Consider the following 27,440-nt stretch of genomic DNA (forward strand, 5'->3'; position numbering starts at 1 on the left):
GCTGAAGCTGTGAAGCAGTTAAGATTATTGTCCTAGATCAGAAATGTGCTGAAACAGCTGCAGGAGGTCATATGCGTTATTTCCTAACATGTTTCTAAGGGTTCGCTTATACCTGCAGTCACGCATGCGTAGTCGCGTCACTGCGGAGTCGCCAAAGATCGTGGTGTACAACAACAGATGCTGTCTCGTTACCGTTTTCGTGAGGACCAATAGTGGCTCGTGGCACGACGAAATTCAGGCAGTGAGAGCTCTTCGGCAGGAGGAGGGTGAAGGACCAAGGGAAGTCGTAGAGGGAAAATGTCTCCGTTTTCAAAGTCGTTGACGCTGTCAGGCAGGAGAATAGTTGCAGCATGTGTGCGGTACCACTCCTCCCTGACATGTACGTTTAAACCAACAGTTATTGTCTAAATTTAGACCGCTGTATTGACTGAAAAGTTCCTGTATCGATGTTGCAGCTGCTACACATGGCGGTGTCAATGCCGTCAACTAGCTAGCTAGCTAGCTACAGTGGCTTAGCTCTAACGTTACGTGTGAGAGGTTATCAGCAGTTTACTGTGAACTACAGTTGTGTTCATGTCGTGCACTGTTATATTTGACACCCATGGCTGAACTTTCATTTAAGAGCTTTCTTTTGTAATCCAAAAGAAATCCAAAGTTTGGATTCTGTAGTTTAGTAGTTACGCCTAGCTAAAACTAATGCAACAGTTTTGCAAGACCTACCTTCATGAAGGTTCCCTTTTTGCTGAAGCATCCTCAATATATGACCAAACTATAACAGAGTTATCTGTTTTATTGCTAACATTCACTTACTGATGCATAATTGGATAATCCCGCCTATCTGTGTTTCTACCCAGCTGATCTGATTGAAAACATGGATAAGAAAGCGACCTGGGACCGCGTCTACGCTGAGAGCAGCAGCAGGACACCCACCTTTAAAAACTTTGAGTGGTTCTTCGGCTTCGATGCTGTCAGAGACTTCATTATGCCCCGCTTGCAGACCAAATCTCTCCCAGATGCTCTGCTCCAGGTCCTCGATATGGGCTGTGGCACGTCCTCTTTGGGGCCCTGTATTTACAGACACTCTCCTGTACCGGTCCGGGTCACTTGTGCTGACATTTCCCCCATAGCTGTGCAACTAATGCAGCAACAGGTCCAAGCCAAAGCCGTTCAGCCTCACAGTCTTTCTTCTCAGCTGGAGTTTATAGAGCTTGACTGCACACAGCTTCACAAACACTACCGTTCTAGCACTGTAGACCTTATAGTTGACAAGGGCACCACAGATGCCCTATTGAGGTCAAAGGAAGAGAAAGGGAAGGCCGGTCTGGTGCTGAAGCAGTGTTTGAAGGTGCTGCGGAGCTCGGGGTCTCTGCTCCAGTTCTCCGATGAGGACCCTGATGCCAGGCTGCTGTGGCTGGAGACTGAGGCTCAGGAGCAGGGTGTGAGGGTAGCAGATGTCGGGGTACAGGAGGTTGGGGAGCTAAGGGGAGTTTTTTACTACTGCTATGAAGTGACTCCTCGCCCTGCTGTATAGCAGAAACTGTCTAGAGAACTGTCTACTTCTGGATGTTCAGAATATCAGATGAGTCCTGAACATGACTGCTTAATTATGCGCGTGCCTATGGTGTAATATGTTCAAGCCAAATACATGTCTATAAAAGTCTTTCGTAAGGCAAAAATGCACAGTTCAGTTATGATGCTGTTGTATTCTGTGTGAGTGAAGTGTGTGTGACATCATGTACACCCATTAACTGTGAATCAATATTAAGAGTTGGAAGTGCCAAGATTTGGTCGTCTTCACCCCCTTTCTCATCACTTGTTATCTACTGCCATCTAGTGGCTGAGCAGGCCACAGTGCAGAATTCACATAGCTACTTTTCCTGTGTTTCACCACTAGTCACTTCCCTCTCCATATAATATTTAATAAGGCTGAGAGAGTTCAGTGGAGTGAAATTAAGCAAATAGGCCGAACGGATGCATTTAAAGAAGACCAGCAGTCTGACAACATACAGAATGTCACATTTAAAGAAACTGAAAACACAAACTTAACAACATGCAGGCCTGTGCAGCATACAGAAATGCCTGCAAACAGACAGACTAGTAGGTGAGTTGCACAAAGTAGAGCCGATTAATATTGCATGTTTTGTGTTTTGGCATGTGTGTGGCCATGTAACTGGGTGTGTGAGGAGCTACACTTATGAGGTACAAAGTGGTATTATGAGACAGGAAGGTCAGGGCTAGCTGGTTAGCATTCGAACTTCAGCCTTAGACATCGCTGCAACACATGGACTTAATGTCGCAACTGTTACTTCCTCACATTCTGTTGATAATAATAATACCAGGATGAAACTGGAGACATTGGAGAGAACGATGGTGAGTCAGCTAGAACAGCAGGATATGCATTTGGTAAGACATTTTAAGGATAGGCCACATGTCTGTATGTAAAGAGTTACTGGTTATTATTCCTCCCTTTCATACTGGCTGTGGAAAAGATGGGAGACAAGATCTACAGCTTCAGCAGTCAAATCAAGTGGCTGTCTGTCCAAAATTAGTCTTTTTTTGTATGAAATTGTCAATCATGTACATTTTGTGTGTTTGTTTGACAGTATTTAAATTGTCCTTTTTCCTTAATCATACCTATAAAGTGACTTTTCTTGTTTTCATCCTATGTGTGTGCATGTTCACGTCTCAGTCTCCGGTGGAAAAAGCTCATCGTCCTCAGGACACCATCAACATGAATGAGAACAGTAATCACTGTTGCTGCAGCAGCTTGTGTAACTGTATTTCAGTAATTAAAATGAAAGTAATAAGAATAAGAAAGCCTCATTTATAGAGCACAATTCATGTATAAAATGCATCAGAACGTGCTGAACGTAAGAGCAAATCATAATGTGTGGCCTCAGGAGCAATAAAGAGGTCTGAGTCAGTTATAAAAAAAAAAGACGTATTGGTAAAACTTCCTCTGTGAAACAGTTGGACGTCTTTTGTTTTTGTGAGTGTGTGGGTGGGCTGGCTGATGGATAATGTGTGGGACATTGCTGTATGCACATATCTGCTTAAACCCGCTGTCCTCTGTGAGTTTCATACAGCCATTAAATCCCAGCAGTGTTTGTCTGCACCACATCTTGATGGTGTCCAATGTCCAATGAAACATTTGACATCGACACTCTGATGGTGTGTTGGATGTCATGTAGCACATATCATGTCTCACTTCATCTGCATTTGTATAAAATACGTCTGACAATTTATTGACCATACACACAGAAATAGCAGAATATTAAAGCCACCAGCCACCAATTAAAACCGATTGAGTAATGACATTCATTTTACCCGGAGTTTGCTGACAGATGCTGCTACAGCAACGACAACCACGAAAGCAAGTAAAAATACAGTGCAAAGAGTCATACAGAGTAGCCATCATGACAGTACGCTGAATTTCTGCTCACAGTCTGTTTTAAAACAAGCTGAAGAAAGTTACTGGCTCCTCTCCATCCGCGTCCTCCAGCTGGGCATCCTCACAGAAAGGTGGAGGGAGCAGCAGCTGAGGGTCAACTAGTCCGATGACGTTGTTGAAGAAGCTGAGGGGGAAAAGGAGGAAGTAAAAAGTAAGCGAACGTTGTAAGAAGAGATGTAAAAGAAGGCTTAGCCACAAAACATGACCTGGGAGTAGCTAGCAGGGCTCCATCTGGGATCTTAATTAGGAGCAAGAGCATTTAAGGCCTTAAAAGAAAGCAATGTTATTTTAAAATCAACTTGAAATCTCAGAGGAGGCAAGCACATTACTGTTCCAGTAAAGAGAACAAAACTTCATCTCAAAGTATCTAAACTATCTTGGAGAAAGGTCTATAAAGTCTTACTGTGTTCCATTTTTTTTAGATTTATCTTACAAACAAGCTCCCCCAAAAAGCCGCTCTGGTGGGAAGTCTGATACTTCCCATCTGTGGGCTGTCATGTGCTTTCACTGACCTGGTAATGAACCATCCATTTTCCCGGGTGTGAAACAGGGTGCTGACAGGAATGCATCCAAACTCAGTGACAGTGCTTATGTACTTCGCTGCAGAAACAGAAGTGGATGACAAGTGAGCTGAGGCAGTCTGACCAGATGAGCAGGTTCATAAGGGCAGTGGTGATAAGGAAGAATCACAGAGAGTCATGTGCTACAGTACATCACATGACTTCACAATATTTCTGTCCAATTCTATTTAATCTTTCTGTACCTGTTCCCTGTTTCATCCGCAATTCTCCCGCCCAGGTGTTGACCAGGACTCCCTGTCCTGGACCAGAGGAGCTTCCCAGCACTGCCTGTCCCAGCAGGGAAGCATTCTGTGGGATCTCCAGCGGGTGGAAGTCCATCTTCAGTGGCTTCTTGTAACATGTACGATTCCTGTAGCTAATAAGAAGCATAACACCCTGGAGGACAGGATTAGACAGTCATTTGTGTCGTATATGACATATCTCCTAATTTATGTATCATTGCTTTGCTGCCATCACCTCTCTGTAGAGCAGAAGTGCATCAGCGTGGAGGGTCTGATTGTCATAAGATACAATCTCTCTGATGCGGATGCGCTTTCCCAGTGCATCATAGCTGAACTGGGCAAAGGCCGTCAGCCTCTCGCTTTGGGAGGACTTGGAAAATGGCAAAAATGAAACTGAGAATTAGACTTACTTTGAATAACAGTAACCCAGTGTGTTGAATAAAATCTGTTTTGTTTTTTTTAATTGAATTGTCAGCAAATTTGGTCTCCACACTTATTAAGTATTACATTATTACATAATTACTAGTGTGAAGAGATCAAAACTTACCACGGAGAGGCTTCCGGTCAGCAGTGGTGGGGATGCTGTCAAAAAGATTGCGATTTTTTACTGTTTTATTCCAAATGGAATATTTACGACACAGCTGTGCTGAGCTTGCAACACATTTCCTCATGAATGCGAAAGCAGAAACAGACCAGCGTGATGTTTGTTTACAGAGTTGCTGAGATTGGATTCAGAAGAAAAACAGATTGGCAAAATTAGCTTGCACTTACTGCATTTCCGTGGTCTCTGAGCAAGGCAGCCCACTGACAGGCACGCGAACAGGACGAGGGCTCTCATGCTGTCTGATGGTGGATAACGCTGTTTTCTGCACAGAGAACCAAATACGCTGCTTCACAGTGCTCACTTCCTTATAAACAAGCCGAGGAGGCTCCCAGCCTGCTTCCACTGCCAGGTTTTCTTGCAGTCCGCACGCGCATGTCCTGTTAGAATAAAGGTAAAACTGTCGCAGGGTTTGAATCTGTCCTGAGATGCTCACATCAGGTCATCACCTTTTTTTTGCTGTGTCGAATAAAGATCTAATCTATATCTAAATCTTTCATCTTTGAGGGAATTTAGAAGGGAGAATTTGGGTTTATAACATGATTTCATGTTTCATATTTCACTAATGTGATAACCACTGTAGCCATACAGCAGTCCCGTGAGGCTTTATTGCTCACCATGTCATTCTTTATCATGTAAAAGGAGAAAAGAAAAAGGCAGATTCTAGCTTTGTTGTGTGTTCTTGTTGCGCATAAAGGGAAAGGAGGCGTTGAACACAATAGTTTACAGCTCTGGGAAATGATGCAGGCAACACTGTTCTTTTCGTTGCTCTTCATTTGCATTCATTTACATGACCAGAGCTCAGCACCATAATCCATACAGTATGATACTGCTGCACTTGTGCTTACAGGGTACAGGAAAACAAGGGCTAGAACCTAAACGCAGAATATGAGGGTAGAGCCGGTGCAGTTCAAATTATTTATCAGAAAAATGGGATGGAGAGATGGGAAAGGGTCAAAACCAGAGAAGGCAGTCCAAGCAGGTAAACAAATCCAACACAGAGCAGGCGAGAATCTAAAAGTCCAGAAAACAGGCAAGTTCTGGAAAAGCACAGCCAAAACACTGAAAAGGGCTGGAAAACACTGACCTAAATAAACTGGTAATAAACCTGCCAGTGAGCGGCAGGTGTAACAAATCAACAAAGGCAGGAAAACACAGGAAGTAAAGCACAGGGTGACACATGAGGAAAATCATTTCAAAATAAAACAGGAAATAACCAAACCAACACCCTAAACCACGGCAGGGGCAGTATGTTGCTCGGTGGCAAATTATAGCGTGAAAGATGGACATTCTGTGAACTCTTCAGTCACTCTTCATCACTTTTGCCTAAACATTGCAGTGCTGTACATCGTATGTTGTCACTACACAGAGAGACAAGGTGAAATATTTGCTCTATGTTGCTTTATTACTGAAAACTACATGTGGTCATACATCAGTACATCCAAAGAAGGCATTACTGTGTATACTATACTGTATGTAAGCTTTTGGTGAACTTTTTAGTAAACGACTGGCTTATAACATATCTATTATATGTGGTCTGGAGGCAGAAAAATATGTAAAATCTTGTTGAAAAATCTAAAGTTCTGCAGCTCAGTGCTTTGAATTATACATGTATTAGCCAGATAGATTGTGGTGTACACCACACAACAAAGCTATGATTTAGTAGCTCCACAATTCAAAATCTTTAAGACGGTATGAGATCGGCCCTCAGTGCATGTTGAGGAACACGCTGAAGAAGTCAGAAGACTCCTCCTTTGTCTCTGCACCCTGGCAGTAGTCTGGAGGGTTGAGCTGACCGGGGTCTGAAATCCCAATGATGTTGTTGTAGAAGCTAGTGAGAACAGGGAGACAGCTGGTCACATAACCGTCATTTTACTGAATCCAAATATTTCCGATTTTCAAAAGTCAGCATCTGGCATCTCGCGGTGACACTGTCCTGTCTGTACCATAGATTTGTCTTCACAGTGTTGAAGTTAATGGAAACTAACCTTGTCACCGTCCATCCAAAGTCCGCAGAGTGGTAAAGTGAGCTGACAGGAATGCATCCGAATTCAGTGACCGTGCTCATGTACTTTCCTGTCGGGTGAGAGATGAAAATGAGTGTGTTCATAAACTGGGATGACTGAATAGAGATCTAACCATTACGCGCTCTCTCACCTGCATTGTTGGCCAGCTCTCCTGTCCATGTGTTGATCAGGAGTCCCTCTCCAGGTCCAGATGAGCTGCCCAAAACAGACTGGGCCAGCAGAGTTGCATCTTTTGGGACTGCCAAAGGCTGGAAGTCTCCTCTCAGAGGCCCTTTTCTGCATGAATGTGCGCGGTCGTTAATCTCATACACGGTACCCTGATGGATGCAAGTAGAATGAGGAAGAGTATTATATAGACAGTGATTCATTGTTTTCTTTTACACCTGACTTTTATACCCAATGTCTGGATGTCTTTTAGCATTTAAAGTTATACACAAAAAAACACAAAAGAGCACCTAAATCTGTACATTTGCATAACTCCTTATCCCTGGATGTATGTTGTGCATTTTAAGATAAATGCAGCTATTGTGAACTCTGTCTGTCTGTTAAAGATTATGCTTTTGTTGACGTGATAACATCAACATCTTCAACACTCCTCTTGTAAATTATTTGCCTGCTCCACATAATAATGAATCAGAGAGATTCAGAGACAAAAAGAAAGTCCTTGTACCCTCAGCAATAAACAAGTGATAAAACTTGCTGCACCTTTGAACAGAAACTTGGCAAAATGGCGACCAAAATAACATTTTCTGAATCAGAATTTGAAAATTGTGCTCTTCAGTACTTTTCACTTCTGATCAGCAGCAACTGCACACAACAGCTTGTGGATGTTCATGTCACTGCTTTGGTCACCTCGCGGAAGAGCAGAAGAGCGTCATAAGTGAATGTCCTGTTCTCGTATTTGCCTATCTCCCAGAGGCGTATCCGCTGTCCCAGTGCGTCGTACATGTACTGTGCAACAGTAAACAGCTTCTCATTCTGTGTGGTCTGGAGAAAGATGATGTGAGTGAGTTTACAACTTTTCACATATTGTAATTTTGTGAGTATGCTCAGGTGCTGCCTTATTGTGCTCTTACAACACACACTATGAAACAATAAAACACTCACCACAGTCATGCCCCCACTAAGAAGAGGAGGACTTGCTGTGTTAGGGGAGAAGAAGATGTGTGAAATTGTATCATTGCATCATTCAACACAAGCGCACACTGGACATTTAATATATCAGATCACTTTGTAATTTAGCAGTGGAAAACACTGCCTTAAGTACTGAAATAGCATAAAATTACATAGGGAAGAAGAAAGCCATTCCTCCAATCACAATCAAAATCATGTTTCTCTCTTTTCATTTTACTTACAGCATGGATGAGGCCTCTGGGCCAGGCAGCCCACCAGTAAGCACAGTGATACCACTAAGAACCTCATACTTCAGGGTTAGACTCTTCTTTCAGGCAGACAAACACTATGGTGCTTGAGATGCAAGTCACTTCCTTATAAATACTGGCCCCTGCAGACTCCGAGAGAAAGTCCTACCTCCAGATTTTATTTCTGACCCCACCTGTTTCACCTTACCTTCTGTTATCAGGCTCACGTCTAGATAAAAGGGAGAGGCAGCATCATTTTATGTAGGCTACAGGCTGCTTAATGTTTATCATGGAGGATTTGCACAGAAGATCATGTGCATAACTGCCCAGCAATATTATATCTACCTCCAAATTAAAAAAATATTCACCTCAAATACAGTATGCAGTTCCTACGTTCATTCAGCGCAAGTGAAACGAGTGGCTGTGAGGTCTGTGCACAGTGGGACAGAGGTTAAGAATGTTGTTTGTGTTCACAGATGGAGGCTTACAAAACCAGAACTGGATTTTAACTGAATGGAGGTGCACAAATAGCTAAATGTATTACCTCACAGTCATATGATGTGGAGGTTTGTGACAGCGGTCGTCAGATCACCTGACTGACACACAAATCCTCCAGGCTCATAGGTTTCCCAACATGATATTTAACACTTAAAGGCTAGTTTAGTTTGCTGTATAACAGACGACGATATGTTTTCTCCTTTTTCATCATCACTAAGTAAAACACTTGCTATAATAATTAATTAACACATTTTCGCTGACTCATGCACCACTGCAATGGGTTTAATAGAAAAAAGAGCATAACAATACTATCTAATCTGAATTTTTGAACCAGTGTTTGGCAAAAGTCATGGCAAACACACTTTGATGTTATCAGGGTTATCACAATGGCAGTGGCTCCGGCTGTCACCGTCTTGGCCTGATTCCACCAAACTCCCAACTAATCCAAAAGTGGGCAAAGACATGGAGCGTGGGTGGAGCAGAGGCGGCCAAAACGAAGCCCGCTTGCTGAAACCTGGCAGTTAACCGTCACTCAAAGCGGCCGTGCTCGTAATTATGCAGAACTTTAAACTTTAATATAATTTAAACAAGTGAGTTTATGAAACGTGGGCTGCACGGTGGCGCAGCAGGTAGTGCGCGTGCCTCACAGCAAGAAGGTTGCCGGTTCAATCCCCGGGTCAGGCGGGGCCTTTCTGTGTGAAGTTTGCATGTTCTTCCCGTGCATGCGTGGGTTCTCTCCAGGTATTCTGGCTTCCTCCCACAGACCAAAAACATGCTCATTAGGTTAATTGGTGACTCTAAATTGTCCATAGGTGTGAGTGCGAGTGTGAATGTTTGTTTGTCCTTGTATGTGGCCCTGCAATCGGCTGGCGACCGGTTCAGGGTGTACCCTGCCTCTCGCCCATTGTAGCTGGGATAGGCTCCAGTCCCCCGCAACCCCGAAAGGGATAGGCGGTATAGATAATGGATGGATGGATGGAGTTTATGAAACATCACTGCAAAATTTCACCGCAAATTTGTTCATTTTAATATGGAGAACCATTATCTGACTGGGATCTCTCCTGGGAGGCATCCTCACACAAATACTGTTATCACAATCTGCTGTTACATAATCTAAAAATTTGACCAAACGTTTGTCAATGGCAAACACACCTTGACATTTACAAGGCTGACTGATCTACAGGTGAGCTGCAGTCAGCGGAATGGCAGGACTATGACTGCTTAAGTAAATATCATAAGACTTTTGATTCACATATTTCACAGCGTCTCTGCTTTGTTGTACTCACTTGCACCGAATCAATCCGAACCCCATTGTGCATGCAACCACACAGATGACTTGAGAGATTAAAAAAATGAAATAATTTTGACACTAAGACAAGTCGTTTTACAGATAATTGTGAGAAATGTTAACTTGATGACTGCAGATTACCTTGAGGTCAGTGACTATGATCAAATGTGCCTAAGCAGAGGATGAACTAGCCAGTGTTTCTAGGTCGGTTTTCATTCTACGAACACTTTCAGCAGAGAAAAATAATAACAAGAAATTATATTTATTCTATATTTGTCACAGCAAGAGAGCTACACTGATGATGGAAACGTTTCATGAAGGACCAACATCACACACATTATTTGTCACAGTGTCACAGTGCCAGACCAGTTAAACAGCAATCCAATGATGTACTGAAGAGTCAGTGATAACTAAGATTTTATGTCCAAAACAAGAAAATACACACGTTTTCTAGTATTTATTGCTGCAGGAAAAGAAACAGAACTTTAGACACGCTGTTGCAGTGTGTCTAAGATTACCAGAGTTAGTGGAAAAAGCATCCATATCAGTTGCAGATTTCAAAGTACTATGAAAAGTACATTGATTGCAACTCTGAACTCTGAACTCAACTAAAACCTGTAAGTTTCAGAAACTCAGAAACAGCATGTTACTCGTGTTTTAAAAAAATAATATATACATTTTTCACTGAATTTGGAATACAAACACTCAATATCTCCTCAAGGTCTCTGAGACAGGACGTGTGTCTGTTTGACCACTGGAGGCAGGCTGAGCAGCTGGCAAATGTCATTGCACTCTGGGCCATGTTGCTCTTCCAGAAAGTACCTCAGGCCTCTGGCTGCAAAGTTGGAGGGGCCTTTGGGGGTCTTGGTGGAGTGAATCTGGGGGTCAGTGAGGTAGGTCAGCCCTTTGCCATTGGCTGTCACCCAACCTGTGAAAAATAGGAAGGAGGATGATGCATAAAATTATCAGGCAGACATGTGACATGCGACATGTGGACAATCATCTACTACCAGTGACCTCAGTGATCAGCAACACAGACACACCTTGTAGGTCAACAACCACTTCCTGATAGTCAGAGAACAGGTAGGTAAAATGCCCAAAAGCGAGGCCATATTCTGTCGCCTGGAAACTTTTGTCCTTCTTTCCAGTGTTGTTGGTCAGTTTGACAAAGTCTCCAAGCATGTAGGGCTCCACAGTTAGACAACCCACTATCTCATCTCCATTCAGAGTCTATTGACAAGGGCAGAAAACAAGAGGGAAATGAGGAAATATTAATTATGTCTCAAAAGCCAATGAAAGCACTTGGTCGATACTCAAAATACTCAATGCAAGTAAGAGCAGAGATAATAATGAGGGTAGCAAATGTTTGTGTCACAACTTTCCATTTCCCCTTTTTTAACATTGTAAACTAATACAACCAACAGAATTTTGCCTCTATGACTGTCATGAGAGTCCATTTCTAGCTGTTAACCAACAGTGACAGTGTACTGCAGTATTACATTTGAATTTCAACCAAAACTGCTTCAAGGCTGCTGCAGGATATCATGCACTCTGCTGTCTCGGAAAGTCACTATGTATATGTGTAGGGGGTTCTATTAAAGAGGTGTTTATGAATGAAGTCATTTTCATTTCAATGCAACATCTGCTATCTCTACTTTCCTTGAATGAAGTTAACTTTTATTATATTAGGTTTGGCATGTGCATTTTATGATCTTGCCTCACCAATAGCGCCTCCGAGGGAATGAAGAAGATCTGAGCCATGACGTCCTTTTCATAAAGACTCTTATTGAATTCAGTCACATAGTGCTGGGCTGTCATCTGTCTCTCCACATCTTTCAGATGAAACTGGATCTCCTTTGGCTTCAAGTAATCTTTCCCCACATAACTTAGGACATAAATTACATACTCAGTAAAAGTGAGACTCCACATCAGTATGTTCAGGTTGTGCCTCGAGTGTGTAGTTGCGTACCTGCTTAACCTTTCCTCCTGGTGTAAAAACTGTACCCATATTGCCGCCCTCTGCTTGCCCTGCATCCCCATCGGCTCCCCAATGTAAACGCAGGTCTCCCTGGCTGTCCACAGTCCTGTGACTTTTGAGAACTTTAAATGAAGAGCACCTACAGGGATGACATTCAGAGATTAGCAGACAGTTGCAATCAGTGTTTTATTCACTCCGTAAGACACAGCTGGCTGTCCACATATAAACATGCTCACAGCCAACTGACCCTGTTTGTGCTGTTTTGATGCACAGACCCTTCTGCTTGGTGCAGAGCATATTTAGACAGTGCACAGTGTTGCTTTGAGCTGAATTTGATCTACTAAGCTGATGTTTAGCTGGTATAATGTTTAGTATGTCCGCTATCTTAGATTACTGGGTTACCATCACATTAGATGAAAAGTCAGGGTACCACCAAAGTCATTACAATTCATCCATTACAATTCATTGCAATCCATGCAATATTTGTTGAGATATTTCAGTCTGGACCAGAGCTTTGGACCGACAGACCAACACTTCCATCCCTAGAATCGCACTGCTACCATGGCTAAAAAGATGTATTGATGATAAAGACTAATTTTAGCAACGATGGCAATTCAAACTTACTGTAGGCAGTTCTGTGTTTCTTGAGTTTGAATTGTGTCTTGTCACTGTGCAATCGCTTGAGCAGACATTCATGGCAAACTCCAGCCAGCAGGGCTTGGTAATCCTCCTGTGACAACAAATATTGCTTCTCAGGGACAACACCAGCTGCAGTGTGGTGCTTTAGGCAGCTATAGCACAAGGGGTTCTTCCTTTGAGAGACATTCACTTTTTCTGGAGAAGCAGCTTCACTGAATCGGTGTCCACTTTGATTCTCCTCCAGCATCTCAAATGAACTCGCTGTGGATGTTTCAGTGGAAGCACACTGATCTGGGACAAACTGGGGAAGGTTTGAGCGTGGGGTTGCTGAGGAGTCTCTATTTGGGTCAACATGAAGGCTCTCTAGAGGTTGTGGCCTGGACAAGAGCCTGAATTCCCATCCAGATGTGTGGTTTTTCTGTGTGGGATCATGAGCTGAATCGCTGGTTTCAGAATCTAGTGTTTCTAAGATGAAGAAGCTGCCATCAGACTCTGGTGACTTGCTGCTTTGGCCAATTCCTGCTTTTGATAGGCTATTTGGCTGAGGTTTTCTGTTTGTGGAGGAGTTCAGGTCAGTTGAGATTTTCTCCCACGATGAGTGGGAACTGAAACTGTCACTGAGGGAGCTGGAGGATGTTTTGAGAGCGAGCTGGGATAAGGACTGCACTGCTCGTTCAGGTGAAGCTGCTTTCAGTGGCACATCAATCATCCAGTCCTCCTCAGTGCTCAATGTTTCTATTCCTGCTTGTATCACTTCAAGCTTCTGTGAATCGCGAGTTGCACTGGAGGGGGAAGTGGCAAGTACTGCAGATCTTGGGACAGTATGGGAACTGACACCAGAGTTACAAGCCTGTAAGTCTCGCTTCTTGTTATTATTGGCACATTGTAGCATGCTGTCTGACGTATCATCATCAACCTCAGTGGTCAGACAGTTCTGGTTGTTTGCACTTACTTCACATTCAATGGCAATACTTCCTGTGTAGCCGCTGCTGCTGGGCCTAGGAGAACCTGAACTACTTAAGGAGAAGTTCTGCCATGAAGAGCCAAGGTTATCTGTGCTTCCTAGAGTAGTAAACAGCTCATACTTTTGAGGTGGGTGCACTGCAGATGACTTCGAACCTCTCTGTTGTGGCTCCTCTCCTTTGGGTTGATCTTTTGACGCTTTGCAGGCCTCAGTACCACATTCTGTGTTAATTGTACCAATGGTTGTCCCCAGCGCAGTTATACAAAGTCTTGCCCCATCTATCCCGTCTCTGGTCCCTTTACAGTTTGTGTTGCTTGTCTCACACAGTGATGCATGATACTTTTGGAATCTCTGCATCACCTTAGCGAAACCTTCCACAGTGAAATTTACTGATGTGTTGTTGATGTGTCTGTAGCTGTCAGGGATAAAAGACCCCTTGTCTGAATTAAGGAAAGGTTCCACTCCCAACAGACGCTTCACTTGGGTGACCAGATGCATGATTTCAGCACAGAGGCTGTCTTTGTCTTGGGTACCTACATCGTAATCGTAGAAATTTGCTAATGCTTTTTGGCAAGCTTGAGTTGCCTGCGCCACAACCTCCTGAGGAGTGCCAAGCCATTTGTGAGTGACAGTGAGGGAGTAAGCAGCCTTGAGGAAGGTGTGAAGCTCCTGCTTGCTGGTGACCACATCGCCCTCTGCTTTGGTGAGCAGTCCGATTGTAAATGCCTCTTTAGCCTGCAGGAGGAAAGACTGCCTTTGAGAGGCAGGGCACTCCACTGAGAAACTGTACGATAACAAGCAGGTCCCTTGAGTTGCCTAAAGCAAAGGAGGTCAGAGTTTGTTAAAGTTTGTACAAAGCTTGAGTCACAACTCAAATCTGTATACACAGCCATGACACACACGTTCAGTTTCAGTGTGATTTACCCTTTTTGGTGATATCATTATCACTTTCCATTGTGAATAAACATCTATAAATCTGCTTAGAAATAATAGTAACAAAAACGCTTTTTATACCTTCAGAACTTCCATAAGAGTCATCACATTTTTAAGCTTTATGCAGTGTCAAAATAATCCAGACACAGTTTTAGTACACACTGCGAATAGCTAATTTGTCATATCTTTAATTGCATCAATTTGCCAAGTACAAACAAATACAGGCTAAAAAAAAAAAACAGGCTCAAGTTGCTGCTCACAGTTAACTAACTGACTCCATGGCAACATAAAACTTTCTGATTACATCCCCCAAAGCAATACGGGGGTGTTGGAAGGCTCAGTTGTCTTGATTTTATCTGAGTGGGCCCACAGAGTCAGATTTTGAAAACCCCTGATGTCGACTGCAGGAAACCTTGAGCCATGGCAGACAACTGTCAAGAGAACAACTTACCACATTGGTCAACACATAGAGGGAGGTGTACTGGCTGTATATCACCGCCATCTTTGCTGCCTGTGCTGCTGAAAGAAGCCGATGACTCCTGTCCCCAAGTAACGACTGCTCCAATCAGACAGACAAAGAAATTAAACAAAGCCAATAATACAGAAAAACAACATTATATCAGTTGGACTTACCAAATCGATATCTGGATTAGTTCTAAAAGCATGGAAGTCCTCATCATTCATAGACACCAGTATGTTGGCCAGTATGCCAAGAGAGGTTCCAATGCCCTATAAAATATACAGGCATGCAGAGCAAATGTATATATATCTATATAATAGAGTGTGAACTCAGATGGGAATGTCTACAAGCTCATAATATGCCAAATATGATGACAATGTCGTGGTTGTCTGAGCTACCTTTTTATCAGGTTGAGGAAGTGCATAGTAGCCAACCAGAGAGGCCCAGATTAACTCAGCGGCCTCGAGCCAAAGGCCTGAAACACAGCACAAAACAGCCATAATATCAATGTATGTACTGTAATGTACGTATGTAATCAATGTATCAGTGGAGCAAAGTATTTCCTTTCATCGAAGAAAAAGGTCTCACCGAGCTTTTGCAAAATCATTCCACGCACTTGAACACTAACGGCCTGCACAAGAGCCCTGTCACTTTCAGAGCGGTACACCCAACAACCTGTATAAGGAAACAAAGGTTAGCTATTTATTCAACTTGTAAATACACGTTCATTAAATTACACCATTAAACGCAATTAAAATGACATAACAAGGAACCTACCTGTGGCCCCACTATTGTTGATGAGACTGCTAAGTATGTATTCCGCCTTCTGTAGTTTGCCTGTAGGGAGGATAATTATATCGTTCTCATTTATCCTGTCTGCAAACTGTAACAAAGCCAAATATTAAATATCCCTATAATGAAAATCTGTAATGATGACAACATTATACCAGAGTTAAGGTAGACTCTAGCTTGTCGTATGACCAGCTGGGGGGCCACAGGAGTGTCAGGGTGGTGCCTGTGGAGCAGCTTGGTGATCTTCAGCAGCCGGCTCGACTCGTCCGTCCAGTAGAGGAAGCGATCGACTAAGAAGACCGCAGCCAGCGCCGAGCGTGCCTCCTGAGCCATGATGGAAGCCTTCAGAACAGCCTGGCAACACAGTGAAAAGATTTAGTAAATACATGTAACACCATGAGGACACCATTACTTAGCTGTGTGACTCTTACCAGTAGCTGAGACAGGTGCTTGCTGATGAGGTCACTGAGGTTGGTCTTGTCGTCGGCACTGACTGACTGCTTATACTGCCACTTCTCTGGCACGAAGGGCCACTTCATTTCCATTGCCGCCTGCAGGAGAGAGGCCAGTTCTGCACACAGCGAGCCTACAAGAAATAAACAGAATTTCACAACCAAGTCTTAATAAAATGCGAAAGACTTGTTATCAACTTCATGAAGGATACATGTGTTGCTTCAGTGGGCAGCAAAGTCCTCTAACTTGACAACTTAATTTGCAAAGTGCTGCAAACATAACTTTACAGTGGGGATGGGACTCACTACCTACACGCAGAATCACTTTATGATTTTAGAATTTGGGGTATTTTGTTTCTTAAAATTGCTCTAATTAATAGCAGGAGATAATTCATGTAAAAAAGATTACTTTTTGTGTTCTGGCTTTTCTGCCCTTTCGTTAGAAGAAACATGCTGTATGTGGGCACTGGGAAGGCAGAGGGACTGTGTTAAAATGAGCTCTGGAGGAGGCTTGCCCCAGCTTTCCAAACAGCATTAACTAAACAAAAGGAAATCCTCTCAGCTCCATGGTGGATTCACTGACCATTTGTAAAGAAAGCATGTGTCTTATTCTCAACACAAACCATATGTGTGGATCTTGCCCAATTCCACCACCAAATCTCCTCAACCAAATCCCAAATCTGACTTCCTCGCATGCCCACACGAACACTGACCCAACAGCACCATCGTGTGTCTGACCTCTGCAGCTACAGTAGTTCAGTTTCTCCTCCTCAGTGGGCTGGGTGGACCCTGGAGCTGCTGCCACAGCCCTGAGACACTCGTCCAGTAAACCCCCCACCTCCTGGCTGTCCATTCTGGAGATGTTGCAGCTGTTGCCCAGAATGAAACAATATCCACCTTTTCCTGTCCTCTTCACCGTTTAACAGAGCGATTCAGGGAGGGGAACCCCATGGATTGTCCAGACTGCTGTTGAGAAAGGATTGCACCATAAGGCCTATTTGTAAATTTCAGAACAGGAAAAACGTAATCAATACAAGAATAAAAAAAAAACCTCCAATCTCAAATAGATTAATAAATAACACAACAAAAAGAAACCCAAGCCTGTTTTTATGTTATTTCATATTTTATGGACAGTGCCCGTTTGCAGATGTGGTGAAACAATGCCACATAATGAAAACTCAATTTATAGTTCCGTAAGAGAGTTACAATGGGGATGTGACGTTTAACAATGGCTTGATAGTGACCTATAATTTCAATTAATTGAGTCAGAATATCGTGAAATCCGGTCGCAGGTTTTTCTGGTTTAACATTTGCCCAGACATAACTCAAGAGCAGTGGAAGTCTTTTTTTCTTTCTTTCTTTTTTTAAGCCAACACATTTTAAAAAATTTCCTCTCACTTAACTTAAACTTTAAGATGAAAAGACTGTCCCAATAACTACGGTTTCCCATTTACAACATTTAACTTCCATTCAGTCAGTAAACACCTACCGCGACTTCTGGTTCCCTTCGTCTTCCTGGGAGGCAGGACTATACGGTGCTGCTTTCAAATGCAGTCGGAAATATTGCCGTGAGAGCGCTTGGGGCAAGACTCCCGCAAGACAAGCGAGATGAGACTGAACAATAAGTTTTGGCAGAATTCCTGTTATAATCAGAACAGTGAGTTCTTAATAGCAACCACTCTAACGTTATGATGTGATGCTGTGTATCAATTTAACAAAGTGAATAATTCTTTATTTATTTTAAACTTGTTTTGTTTAATTTTTCACGCAAACCAAGATATCATATATCCATATTACGTTATTTTGTTTTACCAAGACAAGCAACAGCGGTGTCATGTTGTAAAGTGTCAAACAAAAACAATGTTTAACCTTGAATGAAATAAACCATTTTATGATTGCAATGCTTAAATTACCTTAGCAGTACATACAGAATTCTACGTTTCGGGTTTCGCACGCCTTAAATCCCACATGACATTGAATGCAACATGTGACGTTCATTGGGCAAAACGCTATCCTGTAGCAACAGGTATGTGCACTGTATGTATTATGTATGACACTAAAAAAAGAGAAAAAGATGTATACAGTGCGGAACCTTTATGGTGAACTTCAACCAATAACAGCAATGCAGTATATCTTTTCTCTACTTGTCATGCAGTCTAATAAATATATCATTAAATGAAAATGCATAAATTGTCCATTGTTCCACTGCAGCAGCTGTCTGCTTCTTGTGTATTCAAATAAAAAAGACTCCACAAAATGTTCCAATTTCTGAACTCCATTAAGGGTATTTTAAGGCATCACAACAGGAGAAGTGTTGACAGTCTGAGTCTACCAGGAACTGATTTGGGCTGATGAGGTGCGTTGATAACGCTGCACAAGCAGCCAACAAAGCCTTATATTGTCGTGGTGTGGAATGGTGCGTCGCAGCACGCACACAACAAGCATGTGGACATGTGGTGTTGCTGTGATACTACCAATAGGCGGGACTGTCGCTCTGCAGTGTGATTGTGAGCTGCACAGCTGGAACATGAGCAGGAGGCTGGCACGCGGTCCAGCTGCGGCCAGATGACTGAGCTCAGCTGCGTCTGCTGCACCAGCACACATCGCATCCAGAACTTGCTCCCGAGCGCGCCGGGGAGAGGACTTGTGCGCATTGTGGGGTTAATGCGCCGTAAAGGAACAGACCCGCATAGCTCATTCAGAGGATCGTCAGTATCAACTCCGAAGAAGGATACGATCGTATCTTAGCTGATAAGTTCTCCGGGTTTCGATCATCGGCGCCTCTCTCCGCATGACCTGCTGTTCCCACTCCGAAACCAAACAGGCGTTTTGAGTTCGCTGGTGATGTAACGCTTTTCATCTCAGCACTCACTCCACAACTGTTATCACTGTAGCCTCCCCTCCAGAGCATGGGACTCCTCAAACTCTAAAGGTAGGAACTGTCATTGCATGTTAGTACAAAACTGAAGCCACTTGAGCTCATATGGATTTTTTTACGCATGGCGGGGTTGAGATGTTTTTTCCTCTTCTGATCAGGCACATATATTTAGAGGAAGCCCACCACAGTGAAATGTGTGCATGTCTCATGGTCTGTGGATAACTCCATAATAGGTGTGTGAATGTGTGCAACAGTATTGAAACAATAGATAAGATCAAGTGGGGACTTGTCTTCGTGCACCGTCAACCACAGCAATGAGAATTTCATGTTGACTCACTGGGATGCCTACTTTGTTTTGGAAGAAGTGCTCACAGCTGTTCTGCTTAGACTTGTAGAATGTTGCATCCTACAGCTGTCAAATATCCACTACTTGAACTAATAAAATTAATGAGCCTGTGCACAGTCATTTTCAGGAAGAGGAGCATCACTGAGCAGGGTAGAGGAGCATGGAGGAACGCCTGTTCCTAAAATTAGATTGAGGGAGGGGCAGGGTCTGTAACCTGCTTTGACTGACGTGTGAGAATGATGGTAAACAAAAGTATGTTGACTCCTGAAGTTATGGCTTGACCCAACTGGCAAGAGAAAAGATACCCGATGCTCGATTTGAAGCTGTTTCTTCAACACTGATTCATCCTTTCATGGCTGAGAGCTTGCTGAGGTTTCCATTAAGCGGCACTGACACTGACTTTCAAGGCCACTCACCAGCTCTGCTAATAACCAGTGAACACACATGTGGTGATGAGAATCCTCCACGGCTGGAGGATAACACTCATGGCCACATCCCAGCTCAGTTTGAGTCAGCCATGGCGGCTGAATTAGACAAGGAGGTCAGACTTACCTTGCTCACTTTATTTTTGTTCAGTCACCCCCCCTCATTACCTGTTTTCTCAGACAGGCTGCAGCTGTCTGACTGCAGTGATTCAAGGTGATTTTCTCCCACCGCCCTCAGAGCAGCGGGGATTAGGAGGCATCTTTGAGTGTCGGGGCTGCTGATTACTCGCTCTGTGGCGTCTTTGCCGATTTCACCCCTGCCTTATCCACCCATGTTTTTGGTGTCAGAGCAGAGGGATTTGACTTGTAAGCTGTGACTGGCTGCCTCTCTGGATATTTAAAAGTCTTAGCGGCTGTAGTTTTGCAGCCAATTGCATCCTTGTGGGAGGCAGAAAGTAACATCAGCGTTTCTCAGTGCAACTGGTTTGACCAGAGCTGCATGATGAACTGTTCCTATTTTGAATATTGGACATGCTTACTGTCCTTGTTCATCTAGATCGGCATCTGCTTCAGAGAATGCAAATGAGGCTGCCACCAACATCAGCCATCATAAGTGCAGTGCTCACACAGACAAACCTGCCATCAGAGCACAAATGAATAAAAGTCTGTTTTCTCAGACCACAGCTTATCTGAGCTCATCAGTTGCCTCAAAGTAGCCCGTGGCCTCTGCGATCTCACATACCAAACAAGTCAAGTGGTGCTTGGCTTGAAATATTTAAAAAGAAAGGATTTCAAGGATTCTAAAACTAAGTAGAGGAGAGTAAAAAAAAACAAAAAAAGCCTCCAAATCTCTGTCTCTACTTTTTCTCTTTCGCTGCCGCAGTGCAATTACTTCAGGCCTCTGGAGCGGCAACCCTTGGTATTTAGCATCACTTCCAGCCACCTCCTCCACTTCAACCTGCAGCAGTGTTATGCTTATCAGGAAAGCCAGCCATAATTGAATCTGTTCCGCAGGGCAGCTGCAGCTTATGTGAAAGGACCAACAGCAACAAATCTGGGAGGAGGAGGAGAGGAAAGAATAAAACAATGGCAGAACAGAGGGACATAGTGAGGGAGAGCGAAGCAAAACTCAATAATTACACAGAGCAGCGGCTCAACCCATCATCAAGATGTAGAGTCCTCTGCCTTCACTCTCACTTTTCATTATCTAATCTCACAGTGTCTGTGCTACACTCCTGATTACCTGTGTCAATCCAGCTCACTTTACCTCCCAGTTTGCATTCACACCTAGGATCCATTCATTCAAACTGGAGAGTGACGGCAATGGTATCAGAACAGCTGCATCCAGGCCACCTGGATTTGCAAGTATTCTTCTGAACTGTTCGTTGGGAGAAGTTGTTTAGCTGATTTAAACATCAGAAAAGAGAATTTAACGATGTGCATCATCAGATTTGGTTTGATTCCTACTGACTTGGACGGATGCGGCATCTCTTAATGTGAACATGGTCACTTCTAATTGAGCGTGAGCCATAAAATACTAATTTCAAATCTGCAAAAAGTAATCTTGATGTCATCTCTGTCCCTCCTTCCTCCTGTCTGCTCCTCCGTCACCTCTTCGACTCCCATGAAAGGGCACAGACCTTGTAAGAGCTCAGCCTGTCAGTGCACTCTGCTCTCCTCACCTTTAAAGGCATGGAGGCAGCAGCAGAGGAGTAGAGGAACACAGGAAGGGAAGGTAGCTGGCGAGGGAAAGTGTCAGACTTGGAAAGTTATAAATCAAACTGGAGCTGGAATTGAATCAGTCAGGGCGAAACACAGCGGTGGATGAGGGTGGTGGGAGGGCGGATCGAAACTCATTGGCTGCTATATCTTAGCGAGTGCTGTAATTACTAAAGGTAGTGAATTAGTAGTGATGGTGACTGCATGGGTGTGATTAAAATGAAGGTTTCGGTCGACTGGGATCCTTCTGTGCTACAGATGTTAGGCGTGCCTCTCTTTCAGAAAGGGAATAGGAAAATGACATCTGTAGTATCATGCACCTGCAATCAAGAAAGTGCATTCATCTCTCTACCTTTGTTTTTTGTACTGCATCTGTTTGCAGTTTGTAATCGCTCACACTCTTTATCAGAATTTGCATAATGAATGGTATATTATGACTACAGGAAATTGTGGGGTTTGTGGTCAGCTCAGGGATGCAAGCTGCTTTAGGGAGGAATACATAAACAGGAACTAGCCAGAGCTAACGCTGTTAAACAGAAGAAGAAAAAAAAAAGCCTGCAGGGAGATGAAGAGACTCGCTGGGTGAATGTGAAACTCACAGCATTCATACATAACATGAAACTAGTTCACAATGACGGATGTATTAAACCACTGAGCGCCACCCTGACAGGCAGGAGGAAATGAAGCAAATAGACACTGCAAAGAACACATTAGCCTCCACGTGTGTACAGTATGTACCACAGATGTTTCTTAGAAAACCTGAATTAGTGAAAAAGAAAGGATTCAGCATCATTTGGCGTCTGAGCATAACAAGTGGCTGTTTTTTGGGTGGATGCTTTCATGTGGCTACACGGCCTTACCTCCGTGTTTTGCATGTAGGGTGGGCTTTTGGTGCCTGCAGGCAATGGAATTGGATTACAGTGGCTAGCTGAAACTGCTTTGGAAAATGCAATAATATGGATCCTCAGTGTGTATTATGTTTTCTTTTTCTTTATCTCATTTCAGACAGATTTTTGAATTGTATTACTCTAATCCCCTCGACACAAGCAGTAAATGAAGCTTGACTTGAAAGGAACAGTTTTGGGAAATAGGCTTGTTTGCTTAGCTGCCGTGGGTTAGGTGAGAAGATCGGTACCACTCTCGTACGAGGCTACAGCTAGCAGCAGGTTATCTTTGTTTAGCATAACGACTGGAAACAGGTTTGCCAAGCAACCAGTGGCAACAGCAGGAAGTTACAATTCTTAACAACTGGCTTTTGTACTGATTAAGTACACAAAATATAGCATCTTGACTGGTGAGTTTTAGAGGTGCTGGTGGGCAGATTGTCTTTCTTTTGGATAGAGCCAGGCTAGCTGTTTCCCCCCGTGTCACGTCTTTATGCTAAGCTAACTGGCTGCTGGTTCTTGCTATGCATTTACTATAATGACATGAGAGCGGTATCAATCTTCTCTTCTAACTCCTGACTAGAGTGCAAAAAAGCATATTGCTTTAATTTGCTTTAATCAAATCATGATCACATAAGTTTCCTATCTGCTCAATGCATTCGTCTTGCAAAGACGAATATTTAAGGTTGCTGCAATGTCATTTCATGGAATTTCTTCACCCGAGATGAAACAATCAGTGATAACAGGAAGTGATGCTCCTGACTTTGCATTTGCAGAAAATCACAAAATGAATCCTGACCGGGGTTTGCTCTGAAATCAGTAGACGGTTGGATGGAACAATCTGGGTGTTCACTGCAAGAAACAGCCTCTAACGTCCTATTGCAAAAGATGATTTGTCACATTTGCTCTTTTGCACAATACACCATGTGTTCTTATCTTTCACTCATCACACAGCGAGAGTTTGAGAAGGAAGATCTGTTTGTGCCAGAGAGATAACTGACAGGCTGAGAAACTAGAGAAAGAAATCTTTATCTAAGAATAATGAGGATTCATGACACTCCACTGCATATGAGATTGTTTGTAACAAGCTTAAAAAGAAGCGTGGACACGTGCATTCACTCGCCACATTTCACACACGCATACCAACACGCCCTTCCGGTATTTGTTATGAAGCAAACTTTCACATCTGGTTAAAAGGACAGAAGTTTGAGCAGGAAGCCTCAAAACAAAGCAGTAAAAACAGTCTGACACAATGATACATTGTTGTGTTTGGGGGCAGATATTGTAGCAGCACATGGGATCTGCAGCAATGCCCTTTCTGTCTTACACGTTACACTTTTCTCTTGAAGTCAGAAAGTTGAGATGTGAGAGTGTGCCAGATGTGGAACAGGATGCGTGACTTTTTTCATTCTGGAGGACGTAATAAAACATTACACTCTGCCAGCTGCTCTGTCCCAGCAAAGACATTGTGAAATCTACATATTTTCCTCCCTGACTTTCTTCTGTTATTCCAAGGTTATGAAAAAGACCTGCGTGCCTACATTGCCTCTGCATGTACAGTATTAGCAGAACAGCTTCCATTTGCTTATGAGATAGATTCAAGTTGTAGTTTTTCTTCTTCTCGTGTTTTCCATTATCGCTCTCCCCCCTAATTGATCTTTGTCCCTCTTTGGCTAAAAGTCTCTTTCCATGTTTGACTGGGCTGAAATGTATGCTTTCTTCCTGCCTCCCTCTCCCTCTTTATCTCCCGTTCTGCCATTCCAACCGCCCCCCCTCCCTAAGGAGAAACTGTTGCTGCTAATCTCAGTTTGCAGCCGGTGCCTCCCCACCGATGTGACATTCTGCGTGTCCAGGGAAAAGGAAATGTTTCCCTTCCTGCTCTCAGTACCCTGCAGTCTGTAAATAGAGCCTGCCACCAGCCGCTCGGTAGGCCCCTCTGGAGAACTATATCTGTCCCATCATGCAACACCCTTGCTACAACTTCCTGAAACAAACTAGGAGGTGTTGGGTGGCAGATAAGAGCGGTGTGTATAATATGAAAAAGTTGTTTGTGTGTGTTTTTGCACTCTTGTAATTCTATCCACATGGCGTCTTCAGGACAGAGAGATGAGATAAAGCTCTAAAGTGTCAAAAAAAAATGACCATATTTGTTTGAATCATTCGTTCTTCATGGTGACGAGACACGAGCAGGTTTGTTTGCCTCTACCAGCCGTTCAGATATGATTTATACTCGGTGTGAGTAAGAACAGTGAAGAGAAGACACAGAAGAGAAAAAAACTCGTCTGTCAAGAAGGAGGAGGTTTATAGGAATTGAATTACTTTGTTTTTAGAAGAACAACTAAAGCAACATTACATTCTTTAAGAACATGTTTCGCATACTTAAATGTACCATTACATGCTAAATATACAGCATGCACATCACATGTAACATAATGCAATGGATGTTCAGCGCCAACACTGTTTAACTGTCATCCATTATCCTACCTGATTAAACTATCAATAGTAATACATATTGTTTGTACTCTGAAGGCTTTTGGTCATAAACCTAAGTATTAGCCAACGCGTTTGACCCGATGGTGGCCCTCGATGACATTTCACTCTGAACCACAACGATCCCCTAACTTTTCCTCGAGGGCCTCCAGCAGCATTCGTTTGATGTATCCTAATGACTGACGTCAGTCACACAGGGTGGCTAAAAATGCCGGAGATAGAAACGTTTAACGTGTTTATGTGAGGCACAATGGCCCGTCTTATGTGTGTGCTTTTCAATGGCTGCCTGACAGCTAATCAGAGTGAGCAAACACGTCCACATCTGAAAACATCAATCAAACTTGTTTTACCCAAATGCCAGTGGGGAGAGATTAAAACTAAATCAATGGCTGTATGGTGACTGTGTATTAGCTCTGGGTATTAACTAACATGGAAATGAGCCATTATGGGAATATCAATAGCTGGGTGGATACCATTATCTGTGTGTTTGCTAGTGCCTTATCATCAATCAGTGCTAGTGTCAGTTTGAAGACATGGAAAGTGGTGAAGATTTATACAGCCAGTTTCCTTCTAATGTGGTGGCTTTGTGGGGTGCTCTATTTAGCAGAGTCTGCTGTGATCTAGACAGGAAAAGGACATGTACACACAAAACAATTTACTCCATTGGATAATAAATATATAGGCACTTTACACAAGCATGTATGTAATGCTTTTGGATGTGTTGCTCTGTGCTGGTAAATGCCAGTCGATGTTTTTAATGTGCTTCTCACCACTCAGCTTTAATCTGAAAAGGTGCACGATCACTCAGCCAGTTATGGACAGCTAGCTAAGCAGCAGTCAGTTAGCATCATCCGTCTGCAGAAACAATTCTAATAATCAAAGCAGTGTTTGTTTGTTTTTTTGATTTAAAGTGCCCAGTTCCAGCTGTCCACATGGGACAATCTCTTTGTCACATGTGACTGTAAATTAAATATCTTTGTTGTTTTGGACTTATTTGGACAAAACAAGGAATTTCAAGATGGCTTTTCAGCTCTAGGAAACTTTTTTCTCCTTTTTCTGACATTTGTAAGACCAAACAATTAATCAAGAAATGACAGTGCAGATGAATCGACAACGACAATGATCGTTTGTTTCAGTCTTCATTCTGTCGATCTGAAAAATATTCAACAGATCAGTTAACAAAAACGTGAGCTCCAGCTGACCCAATACTGTTTCTTGCATACACAGTATATGTGCATAATTGTGCAGTAAATAATGTTATTTTCAAGTAAGACAGTGGTTCTGAGCCTTGTTTGGCTCTTTCCAAGTTAGCAATGTGTGGATGTGCTACAGGTATTACAATGTGGTTCAGACTCTTTATGTTGTTTAGTGGCTGTAATAGTGAGAATGAGAGGGACAGCAGTGAGAAGGTGTCTGGTCAGAGGAGGTGACATTTTCAGTGCCCACTAAACCAGCAGCACACTGCAGATTCTGCACGAGCAGGATTGGCCAGGCACCCGTCAACTTCCCTTTATCCCTGCTGTGCCCCAACCCACCCCTAATCTGCCTGATCGATGGCCCTGGACGCTCATCACCAGGCAACCAAAGATAACACCAAAGCTCTCCCTGTGTGTGCTAACGGTCAATCTACTGCTTCACACCTGTAAGAAACAGAATCAGAAATGACACCGTGGGGAAAATACTCAAAGAATTCCAAGAAAGACAAAGGGGGGAGCTTGTTAAGGATAAATCAGGCTCTAATGCCTCCTGAAAGCACAGGGAGAATTGCTCCCTAAGAGCTCCTGTCAGCAGGTGATGAATGGCGTATTCCACTGGATGACAAGATGGTATCGTCATCAAGACAGGCACAGTCTGTGCCGCAGTGCCAGACTACACTCTGTTAAAAGCAGGCTCAACCTCTGCACAGGTGGTGCTGGAGCTGCGTCTGAGGCGGGGACTCAGTAGGTTCTTGAGTCTGCAGAGAAAGGAGTTTTATATCCTCATTTCACACTAGAGGACAGACTGTTCTGAACTAAACCTGAAAGTGAAACAGATGGCCTTTTTTTTTTCTTTTTTTTTTACAGAGCAATGCATTTCAGCGCAGATTTCGATGGCTCACATCATTAATAAGGACTGCATGGCAGTAATAGGCTCCAAGGCCACTTTCACTTCTGTTATATTTATGAGATTGAGAGGAAGCAGAATTAAAAAAACACTGTTCTTAGTAAGCCAGGTGTCACTGGTCTTGCTGTGTTTTTCTTTGAGGTTTCAGGGTTACGGCACTGCTCTGTAGCTCAGGCCTCAGTCCTGTGGTGACCTTAGCCCCCCCCAGGAACTTTCATGTCTATATATAGCAACAGCACATCATTTTGATTGTGATCCAGCAGTCTGTTGATTCTTTGCACTTCACCTCTAATTCATGATTTCACTCTTTCCGACTTATCATCACAGTCACTTTGACTTACTCTCGCTG

General features: G+C 43.2%; 4 protein-coding genes across 5 annotated transcripts in view; 2 read left to right on the top strand and 2 right to left on the bottom strand.

Moving 5' to 3' along the window:
* Window positions 1-120: 120 nt before the first annotated feature.
* Window positions 121-2,802, top strand: cskmt (citrate synthase lysine methyltransferase). The gene is made up of 2 exons (XM_070992970.1): window positions 121-379; window positions 855-2,802. Exons 1-2 carry the CDS (start codon window positions 298-300, stop codon window positions 1,529-1,531), a joined length of 759 nt encoding a protein of 252 aa, XP_070849071.1. The 5' UTR covers window positions 121-297; the 3' UTR covers window positions 1,532-2,802.
* Window positions 2,419-8,445, bottom strand: epdl1 (ependymin-like 1). The gene is made up of 12 exons (XM_070993830.1): window positions 8,237-8,445; window positions 7,989-8,023; window positions 7,734-7,868; window positions 7,012-7,198; window positions 6,843-6,930; window positions 6,566-6,685; window positions 5,025-5,143; window positions 4,801-4,835; window positions 4,489-4,623; window positions 4,215-4,407; window positions 3,964-4,051; window positions 2,419-3,575 (listed from the first exon to the last, which is right to left on the bottom strand). The coding sequence occupies exons 1-12, from the start codon at window positions 8,301-8,303 to the stop codon at window positions 3,452-3,454; spliced, it is 1,326 nt and encodes a 441-aa protein (XP_070849931.1). The 5' UTR covers window positions 8,304-8,445; the 3' UTR covers window positions 2,419-3,451.
* Window positions 8,446-10,673: 2,228 nt separating this feature from the next.
* On the bottom strand, window positions 10,674-17,797 carry alpk1 (alpha-kinase 1). Its single transcript, XM_070993396.1, has 14 exons — window positions 17,732-17,797; window positions 16,985-17,240; window positions 16,226-16,380; window positions 15,950-16,148; window positions 15,780-15,839; window positions 15,591-15,677; window positions 15,401-15,477; window positions 15,176-15,271; window positions 14,994-15,098; window positions 12,631-14,425; window positions 11,998-12,145; window positions 11,751-11,913; window positions 11,072-11,258; window positions 10,674-10,956 (listed from the first exon to the last, which is right to left on the bottom strand). The coding sequence occupies exons 2-14, from the start codon at window positions 17,097-17,099 to the stop codon at window positions 10,745-10,747; spliced, it is 3,399 nt and encodes a 1,132-aa protein (XP_070849497.1). The 5' UTR covers window positions 17,100-17,240; window positions 17,732-17,797; the 3' UTR covers window positions 10,674-10,744.
* A 765-nt stretch (window positions 17,798-18,562) lies between these two features.
* Window positions 18,563-27,440, top strand: part of LOC139351209 (RAS guanyl-releasing protein 2) — a 34,332-nt gene continuing 25,454 nt past the window's right edge. For both annotated transcript variants that reach the window (XM_070992989.1, XM_070992990.1), the window contains exon 1: window positions 18,563-19,178. The gene's annotated coding sequence lies outside the window, so the exon portion shown is untranslated. The remainder of the gene's footprint in view (window positions 19,179-27,440) is intronic.

The sequence above is a fragment of the Chaetodon trifascialis genome, chromosome 23 (assembly GCF_039877785.1).
Source record: "Chaetodon trifascialis isolate fChaTrf1 chromosome 23, fChaTrf1.hap1, whole genome shotgun sequence".
Classification (NCBI taxonomy): Eukaryota; Metazoa; Chordata; class Actinopteri; order Chaetodontiformes; family Chaetodontidae; genus Chaetodon; species Chaetodon trifascialis.

Bases quoted from the DNA above. Each gene is read 5' to 3' on its own strand.
- cskmt (XM_070992970.1), top strand. From the start codon at position 298: ATGTCTCCGTTTTCAAAGTCGTTGACGCTGTCAGGCAGGAGAATAGTT. The intron at 380-854 runs GTACGTTTAAAC...GTTTCTACCCAG, and splicing joins GTACCACTCCTCCCTGACAT to CTGATCTGATTGAAAACATG.
- epdl1 (XM_070993830.1), bottom strand. From the start codon at position 8,303: ATGAGGTTCTTAGTGGTATCACTGTGCTTACTGGTGGGCTGCCTGGCC. The intron at 4,836-5,024 runs GTAAGTGCAAGC...TCTTTTTGACAG, and splicing joins TCAGAGACCACGGAAATGCA to CATCCCCACCACTGCTGACC. The intron at 3,576-3,963 runs GTCAGTGAAAGC...TTTCCCCCTCAG, and splicing joins AATGGATGGTTCATTACCAG to CTTCTTCAACAACGTCATCG.
- alpk1 (XM_070993396.1), bottom strand. From the start codon at position 17,099: ATGGACAGCCAGGAGGTGGGGGGTTTACTGGACGAGTGTCTCAGGGCT. The intron at 15,678-15,779 runs GTAGGTTCCTTG...TTCCTTATACAG, and splicing joins CAACAATAGTGGGGCCACAG to GTTGTTGGGTGTACCGCTCT. The intron at 11,259-11,750 runs GTGAGGCAAGAT...CCTTGTCAATAG, and splicing joins TTCCCTCGGAGGCGCTATTG to ACTCTGAATGGAGATGAGAT.